Consider the following 9,541-nt stretch of genomic DNA (forward strand, 5'->3'; position numbering starts at 1 on the left):
TCCCGGGATGGAGTCCCACATTGCTCAGCAAGGAGTCTGCTTCTCCCTCTCCTTCTGCTGCTTTTCTCTTCCTGTCTCTGTCAAATAAATAAATAAATCTTTTAAAAATATGATGAAAAGCTTTAACGTTTTCTATTAAAAAACTCCAGCATTTTCAATATAATAATAATACAGGTTCTATATAGTGCTAAATGTTTTAACCTGACATGTTTGTATATATTTGCATTTACTTAATATCTCCATGGTTACAATTTTAGTATTAGAATCAACCTTGTAAATAAGTAAAATGAAAATGTAAACTTTATCACACTTCTAATTATTGCTTTATAATCAAGAGAACTTTCATTCTTTTAAAAATGGTTTTTATTTGAATATAGTTGACACCCAATGTGGCATTCATTTCAGCATAGTGATTAAACTTCCCGATACCTTATGCTATGTCCACCAAAAATGTAGGTGTCTCATTACAACATTATTACAACATCGTTTCCTGTATTCCCTATGCGGTGCCTTTATCCCCATGACCTCCTCATGCCGTCACAGGAAGCCCGAGCTCTCTAGCCCTCTTCACCCATTTTGCCCTCTCTTCCCCTCCTTCTGGTATTTCTTAGACCCTGAAATGTACACCCACGCTCACCTTACACAGTGAACACGAAATCAAAATTGTTATTGCTTTGTTGTCATATATTACTAATTTTCACCAAACTGTTGGGGGGAAAATGCCTTCATTACCTTTTTATTATTATTTTTTTACACTTCAGTATTCCACAATCTAGCAAACAAAATATCTCATTGACAATTTATGTCATTTTAATTTATTATAATAGCTAAACTTTATTGATAAATTTTAATACGCCAGACATATTGAGTGTTTCGTAGGCATGAATTATATAATTTTCACAAGATAGCTATGATCTGGTTAACACGACATCCTCTGCAGAGAGGATAATTGGGTTTAAATGGTTCTGTCAGGGGTGTCTGTGTGGCTAAGTGGGTTAAAGCCTCTGCCTTCAGCTCGGGTCATGATCTCAGGGTCCTGGGATTGAGCCCCGCATCGGGCTCTCTGCTCCTTGGAGAGCCTGCTTCCTCCTCTCTCTCTCTGCCTGCCTCTCTGCCTACTTGTAGTCTCTGTCTGTCAAATAAATAAATAAAATCTTTAAAAAAAATTTTTTTAAATGGTTCTGTCATTTGCTAGTTGCATAACTTTGGGCAGGTTGCATAACCTCTCTGTGCCTTGGTTTCTTCGTCTCTAAAATGGTATAATAATATTGCTTATCTCCCAGAGTTGATGTGGAAGTTAAGAGTTAATAAATTCAAAGGCTAGAAGTAGTGCATGTCACACAAAGACGGGTATATAAATGTTAGCGACTATTTGTTATTGTTACTATTCGTATCCACAGCATTATAGAGAAGAAAACTGAAGTGCAAAGAAATTAGGAAATTTGCTCCAAGATCAGATAACTAAGTAAGTGACAGAGTGGGGATTTGAAACTCTGCTTTTAACCACCGCACTACTTTCCTTCATTCTTCTTTCTCTAATAAAGAGATTACTCTGTATATTATACAATGTTATTGGCACACAAAATACAACCTCATCATAAGTAGCATACTGTGATGGTTATAGGAGAAGAAGTAAGATCATTAACCCCAAAATGCACATGGACTTTGGAGAACACTCACGTATTAAGCATTCAGTTCATGAATTTTATATATTACAATCTTCTTTTATTATCTCCTCACCATAAGTTCAGTGCCTTAAAATGTTTTGTCTACAAAATAAAGGCATTTATTAATAGTTAACAGCAACAACAAATTTATGTGTATGTTTATATTTATATTTATATCAAAGCAGTAAGTGGAGATTACAGGCGTTTTCATTAGCTTTTCTCCAGTAATTCAAAATGGGGGCACTTGGGTGACTCAGTGGGTTAAAGCCTCTGCCTTCATTCAGCTCAGGTCATGATCCCAGGGTCCTTGGATCGAGCTCCGCACCGGGCTCTCTGCTCCCCGGGAAGTCTGCTTCCTCCTCTCTCTGCCAGCCTCTCTGCCTACTTGTGATCTCTGTCTGTCAAACAAATAAACAAAATCTTTAAAAAAAAATAATTCAAAATTGCTCAGACATCTTGTTTATTTCCCTAGTGGTTTGCTACTAAAAATCAACAGTGCCAGCTCCTGAGACATGACACAGTTTTTTCACTAAGCTATACCTCCTCAGAGGCAGATGTCTTTTATCTTTGTGCATGGATGTTGAACAATTTCATTTAATGCAGAGAAAGCATCATTTAATGGTCACTTACCACTTGCTGCAAATATTGAAATCCAGGGGTAAGGTTGCACAAAGCCAGGGTGCTGCCCCTTCATCCCCCAAACCATCCCTTTTATCTCTTCTCTTTGTCACTAACCCTATTTGGGATCTCAAGTTTTAAGGCAATACACTTGTCTAAGTCATAGCATATTCTGTATGAATCATTGCATTGGATGCTGGGTATTAAAAAAAAAAGTGTAAGTCACACAGAATTGTCCTTGAAGAGATCATTGTCCGGCAGAAGAGGCAGATAGCTTAACAAATCATTACACCATGTGGAACACACACTAATATAGAAACAAGCTCTAACTACATAAAGAAACAACTCATCAGTAAGTCAAAGCCTCAGAATCATTTTCAACATGTATTATCTTCTTGTTTGTAGTACGTTATATCAAGTCCCTACCCATGTGCTAGAATAAGGTTAAACGTTATGATGTCTTACCTCGTAGAGCTTTCCATTTAGGAAGAGAAAACATCTAAACACTTCCAAATAGACACACAGACACACAGACACATGCATATACATCTGGTACATGAGTGCAGGCTGCCTGGGTGACTGTCTGTTGAGCATCTTGATTGACTCTTGATTTTGCTCAGGTCATGATCTCAGGGTCTTGGGATGGAACCCCATGGTGGGGTCCATGCTCAGTGGTGAGTCTGCTTGAGACTCTCCCTCCCTCTGTCCTTCCCCCCACTCATGTGTGCTCTCTCTCTCTCTAAAATAAGGAAATAAAATCATTACCCCAAAATGTACAGGTGTGCATGTTTGGAAGATGTGTGAGAAGTTGCAAAGGCAGAAGGTGCCAAAATACCCAATGGGAAACACAATTAGCTGTAGCCATCAGGAAAGGCCTCTCTGAGGACATGATATTAGGCTAACACCAGAAATTTCAATAGGACTTAGTCAGTTGAAAGACAAGGGGTGGGATCCTAAGAGAAAGAACACTGGAGGCCCAGGAAGTCAACTGCACACCCTGCAGAGGTGTGGTCCTGCTGAGCATTCGGAACCAGCTAGTTGCCCACAGGGGGCTATGATGCCCTTCACTGCTATTAATCAGCAGGAGGGAAAGCCTCTGGCTTTGAGATGAGGTCGTCCTTTGCCCTAATCAAGAGCCCAAGTCATCCTTTTTCAGGAAAGGGAAGATGTTCCATATTGACCTCTTGACCTTTCCTGCGTACAATTCTGTCGCCTGCCCTCCACCCGCTCTTCTGAATCTTCCCCACACTCCCCTCCAGGTGCTCTGTGTCCTCCTGAGAGCATCACTGCTCTGGCGACTGGACAGCCTGCCTTAAACGGCCTGGGCTGGGTCACAGGAGGCTCTGGGGAAAGTGGCCTGGAAACTCCTTCACCTCATTCTGGGCCCAGCCCCATGGAGAAACATCTAGGCACCAAGTTTTTAAAGAAAGAATGCGTTCAAATATTACTTCTGCAATTTTTCTCAGAGGACCATTTTAGCTGAGAATAACAGACTTTGCTCCCTAGAGTATACAGGATGAAGGCTCCTAGCGTGGGAGAGATCAAGAGACTGAAGAAGACTTCCACATTCGGGCGAAATTCAAAACTGAGTCATCATCTAAAGATCAAAATACCACATTCAACTTTTTACCAGCAAGAAAACAATTACTAAGGACACACCTTGAACACCCACAGCCACCCAACTCAACTGTTAATCTATAACTGGAAATCTGTAGGAAAGGCAGGGGAGACTATGCGGTGCTTGGAAAGTTGAGAGTTGAGAAGAAACAAAAACTGCCTCCGGTCGGAAGGTACTAGCCCTGTACACTGCAACATGGTGACCACGGAGAAGTCTACGGTAACAAGTGACAAAGGCAAGACATGTAAGCGTCAAGTACTGTTTCTACTGCACCCAGGAGCCTGTATATGAGTTCATGTTGGGGTTGTGGATCCTGCTTTCAGTGCCCAGCCAAGACAGATGACCTCAGGCTTCCTCCCCACCCCCACTAATCTTAGCCGGCCAGGGCATAGCTCTTCCCAGAAGTATCCCAGCTTCCCCATCCTCCAACCCAAGCTTCCGGACCCTGGGGATAAAACGGGCCTGGAGAGTCTTGGGAGCCACTGGCCTGCAGAAGCCCCAGCCCCGACTGCCTTGCACTCTCGGCTTCTGCTTGTTCCTGCTGGACATGAGCGTCGGAGCACGTTCCCGTGCCCCCAGCCCCTGCCTGGGCCGGGGGCTGCTGCTCCTGGGACTGCTGCTCCCGCCAGCGGTGGTCGCCCTCCCCACAGGTGAGAGCTGAATAAGGCATTGTGGGGTCAGAGGGAAGCAGAGAGAGAGAGAGAGAGAGTCGGGGAACCAACCCCTCGGGATGGGGCTGAATCTCTCACTCTTTGAGTTCTTTCCAGTGTGTGGGGGCTGTGCCAAGCGCTGCCAGGGGCACTTTACTATGCAGTCAATAGCGCTCCCCCGAGGGGGTATGAGTTGTGGGGGAGGACATGAAAGCCACTTTAGTACGGTTTCCCAAGAAAGAGCCCTAAGGTAAGTTTGGTGGTTCCCTGAGTCAACACTCTTCTCTTCTGCTGTCCTGTCCCTGACCCAAGCCCCAGTGGACCTGGAGGGAGGAGACGAGGACCTGCGCTGCGTGTGTCTGAAGACCACCTCCCTAGTCCGCCCCAAGCACATCAGCAGCCTGGAGGTCATCGGTGTGTCAAGCTACTGTCCCACCCCCCAGATGATGTGAGTCTCGCCGCCTGCTTCTTAGCGCCTGCCGGCCCTCTGCTCCTCTCCCTTCCCCTGCGCGCCTAGGAGCCCCCCTCGGGCCCGCCCCTCCTCGCCGGCCTTCGCGGGGTCCTGCGTCCGCACCCTCCACCCCGCGTCTAATCACTCCCTCGTTCAAATCCAAGCCCTGAAAGGCGGGTCTCTTCTCTCCCTGGCAGAGCTTCGCTGAAGAATGGGAGGAAAATATGCCTGGACCCGAGTGCCCCTGTGCATAAGAAAATAATTAGGAAGCTTTTGAAGAGCTAGTTACTGGCTGCCTGACCCTGTACCTTTTCGACAGAGCATGTTTTTTATTTTAGTTTTTCCATGTTCAACCTAACTGTGGAAAAATCTTCTGAAGTTTTTATGATACTTCAAATTCTTAATAAACAAAATAAATCGACTTATGGTATAGTCAAGTTATTTCTTAATAGAACGAAGAAATAGCATCCACACATCATTTCATTAAAAAAAAAATCTCCTGGGGCGCCTGGGTGGCTCAGTGGGTTAAGCCGCTGCCTTTGGCTCAGGTCATGATCTCAGGGTCCTGGGATCGAGGCCCGCATCGGGCTCTCTGCTCAGCAGGGAGCCTGCTTCCCTCTCTCTCTCTCTGCCTGCCTCTCTGTCTACTTGTGATCTCTCTCTGCCAAATAAATAAATAAAATCTTAAAAAAAAAAAAAAAAAAGATTTCTTTAAAAAAAAAAAATCTCCAAAATTTTAAGCAAAAATACATTTGAGGTAAAGTTTGGCTTAGTAAAGACTGGCTTCACTTGGTGTTATGCCTTGACAGATACAGATTTGCATATTTACGTACTGCATTACTTCATTCATTTACATATTAATGTTGTAATTAGATCTGCCAGTAAAAATTAATCACACTTAACTGTTATTGGCTTTTTAAATCAGAGAAAGGCAACTATCATAGGGTTTCACTCACGTGGAATGTAAGAAACAGCCCAGAGGATCATAGGGGAAGGGAGGGAAAACTGAATGGGAGGTCACCGGAGAGGGAGACAAGCCATGAGAGGCTCTTGACTCCGGGAAAACAAACTGAGGGCTGTGGAAGGGAGCTGGGTGGGGGGATGCGGTAGCCTGGGGGTGGGCATGACGGAGGGCACCTGATGCAATGCGCGGTGGGGGTTACACGCAACTGATGCATTGTTGAACACCGCCTCTGAAACTAATAATGCACGTTATGATGGCTAATTGAATTTAAATTAAAAAAAATGTTTGGTTAAAAAAATAAGTTACTAGGTTTTTTTTAAATCAATCAATCAATCAATCAATCAGATACTACTTTTATCCTCTTAAGATTTACACTCTACCCTAGTATTAGACAAATTAATAAAAATGAAACTAAGATTCTCTACTACTTAAGAGAAATATGTGTATACTTTCCAGAGAATTACATTAAAATATTTTACTCTTTATTCATGCTTTGATAATGTTCACATTTCACAAAAGTGAAATGCTAAAAAATGGTTCTTATACCCACATTACTACCTTTCGTGAATCCTATATCTGGCAGGCCTACAGAGTTGGCTTTTATTACGTTCTATTCATATACCATGAGTGTTGTTCTCAGCCTGAAAATGTTTTGAATGGATTTTTTGTTTCTTGGCATTCTCACGGTCAGTAACACTTTATTTGAAGTCATCCCCCATTCCATGAATCCCTTAACACTGGAGAAATCAAGATTGTATGTTAAACAGCTGTCAACGTAGGAGGAAAAAAAAAAGAAAGTAGGAGAGGTTCAAGTTTATACTTTCCATTCACGCTTCAGGAAGATACTGCTACATTTTGGGGAGAAAGGAGATTGCTGCAAGATGGGCTTGTTAGTTACCTATTGCTTCTATAACAAAGTACCATGAACATCATGGCTTCAACAGCACAGATTTATTATCATCTGGTCCTGGAAGTCACAAGTCCAAAATGGGGCTTACATTCTAAACTCAGGGTATCCTCAGAGCTGCGTTCCTCTGCAGGCTTTAGGGGAGAATCTGTCTCCTTGTCTTTCTTACCTTCTAGAGCCTATCTGCTGTCCAGGGCTGGTGGCTCCTTCCTCCATCTCCAAACGACATCACTCCAACCTCTGTCTCTGTTATCACATTTCCTCTCTCTCCTCTGACCCTTCCACTTCTTATACCCTGCCGGTCTCTTAAAAACAAAACAAAACAAAACAAAAAACCCAAAACCTTTTGTGATGATATTGGGCCCACTTGAATAGTCCAGGAAAATTTCACCTCAAGATCCTTAACACATCTGCAAAGTCCTTTTTCCTCCCCTTGCCATATAAAGTAACATTTTCACACATTCAAGGGATTAGGGCATAGGAATTTCTGGGAAAGGGTGGCACTATTCAGCCTACCATTGTGGGCAGGGATGTAGAATCTAGTTGAGGCAGGAGAACACTACAGACCCTTACTCATGATTTCATGTCATTTCAACCTAGTCCAACCATATGTAGAGGTAGGATTGGTTTGCTGAGAAACAATTCATTCTCTTTGAGGGTGGTTGAGGGCCTCTGAGATGACCAGCTATTTAAATAAACACTATTTATAGAGGTTTTTAAAGTGCCAAAATATCATCTAAATTTCCACACCCACTTTGCATGATGGGAAATATTATTCCTATTGCAAAGTTGAGGTAAGTCTCAGAAATGTTCAGGAACCTCCCAAAGCCACAGCTGGGTAGAGGTTGAACAGATGCGTCTGACCCTCAGTCCCCTGTATGCTGCCTTTCACCCTGGCCATGGCCCTGTCTGCTCATTCTTCAGAGAAGAACTGTCCCGTGAACCACCCTTGGAGTTTACAAATGAAGTTTCCTCGCTCTTGGAGGAATACGAATGAACTCTGGGGGTAAAGGGAGGAATAGAACTGCCACAGGATTAAAAAAAAAAAATGAGTAGAAAGACACAAGACATTAGCTCCTTAGCACAACTGGAGGGTAGTTTGTCATTCTCGAGAGCTGATGTGTCTTTTGGGAGCAAACGATGTCTTCCCACTAGTTTTCACCCATTTGGTGTTTTTCACCTTCAGTCTACCACAAGAAGGTCACCTGAATTCTCATTCCAAAAGTACAGATACTTTCTTGCATAAAACCTTCAAGGTCCAAATCCTTAGCATGGCTCCCAATGATGGACACCGACTTCCCCTCTGTGCCTGAGTTTCTTCATTTCATTTGTGAAGTGAAATTGTATGAGCATCTACTTCATCAGTGACCACAAGGGCTTAAATAGATGACGCAGGCAAAACACTTCGCATTGTTCCTCCTGCAAAGGCTGTGCTTAAGAATTAGCACCCCATCCCAGCATCCCCATCCCAGCCAGTCCAGAGCGTGGACAAAGACATTTAACAGAGTGTCTCTTGATGTGAAGTAGCAATAGGAGTAAAAGTTCCTTAAATCCATGAACTTTGGGAGGCAAAATATTGGAAGTGGAGTGTGGCTGGTAAGATTGTTTTTATCTTTGTTTATTTTCCTTTTAAGGCCCTCTTCAAACAACCTACTTACTTAGAGTCCATAATCTAAGTGTGACTCAAATGGCCCCAATGCTTTTTGCAAAAGTCACCCCATGCTAGTGCTTTGCAAATCTTTCCTTCAGAATTGCCAGAGATGACTTTCAAGTAGCTGCCTTTATCAACAATGGCATTGGGGGAAATTCCCTGCCAGGGGAAAGCCCAAATTAGAGAGCAACTTACTGCAGCTTCCTGCTCTTGGAACATTTATGGAGTGATAAAGTTTGAATGTACTTACTTTATGTTTTTTTGTTCCTGCAAAAAAGGTCCACACACTAGGCACTTACTGCACAGTCATGGACCTTATCAACCAAACAAAACCACCAAAGGATATTTTGCTCTTGGAAGGCATTCTGCATTTTTCTAAGTATTGTGTCTTTTTCTCCTGGAAAGGCCTTTGTTGTAAAAACAGTTTCCTCTTCATTGCATAGATCACCGAGGGTTTAATGGGCTTAAAAGATACATTCAAATGCTTTTTTTCTTATAGAAGACAAGGAACACATTCTCATTATGGATGACGTTGAAAACATAGTGGAAAATATGAGGAAAAAATTTAAAATGAGTGTAATTTTGCCATTCAAAAATAATCTGTTTTTCAAAATACTAGTTATTGGATATTGGCTATAAAGTGAACTATTAATTTTCAATAAATCATCACTATAATTACAGGAAATTAAAGGAAAGAGTAATTACTTTATTGTTAGGGAACATTCCTGTCCCAATTTTGCAGGTAGGAAACCAAGTGCTGGGGTAATAAAATAAGTTATTCCTTGGTCAGAGAAAGAATGTCAGACTCAGATTCACTTTCATATTTATGGGTAATGTGTGTGTAGCTATTCACATCATGTGTGTTTACACACACCGCTAGAACAAGTTCACAATACACTTATACTTGTTTCTTTCGGTGTGCTTTGTTATTTTATTTTCTATACTGTTCTATTTTTCCCACTTTTTAGAAATTGGTGGCCACATGCTCATGAAGTATTTCATAACCCACTAATGG

The 9,541-nt window shown here is 42.4% G+C and overlaps 1 protein-coding gene across 1 annotated transcript; it reads left to right on the forward strand.

Annotated features, from left to right (window-relative positions):
* The first annotated feature begins 4,363 nt into the window (after positions 1-4,363).
* Positions 4,364-5,425, forward strand: LOC101675777 (platelet factor 4). The gene is made up of 3 exons (XM_004766275.3): positions 4,364-4,553; positions 4,866-5,001; positions 5,202-5,425. The coding sequence occupies exons 1-3, from the start codon at positions 4,451-4,453 to the stop codon at positions 5,287-5,289; spliced, it is 327 nt and encodes a 108-aa protein (XP_004766332.1). The 5' UTR covers positions 4,364-4,450; the 3' UTR covers positions 5,290-5,425.
* The last annotated feature ends 4,116 nt before the right edge of the window (positions 5,426-9,541 follow it).

The sequence above is a fragment of the Mustela putorius genome, unplaced genomic scaffold (assembly GCF_011764305.1).
Source record: "Mustela putorius furo isolate JIRA1106 unplaced genomic scaffold, ASM1176430v1.1 tig00000430_pilon_pilon_pilon, whole genome shotgun sequence".
NCBI lineage: Eukaryota > Metazoa > Chordata > Mammalia > Carnivora > Mustelidae > Mustela > Mustela putorius.

Coding starts and splice junctions, on each gene's coding strand:
- LOC101675777 (XM_004766275.3), top strand. CDS start 4,451: ATGAGCGTCGGAGCACGTTCCCGTGCCCCCAGCCCCTGCCTGGGCCGG. Junction 4,554..4,865: donor GGTGGTCGCCCTCCCCACAG/GTGAGAGCTGAA, acceptor CCCTGACCCAAG/CCCCAGTGGACCTGGAGGGA. Junction 5,002..5,201: donor TGTCCCACCCCCCAGATGAT/GTGAGTCTCGCC, acceptor TCTCCCTGGCAG/AGCTTCGCTGAAGAATGGGA.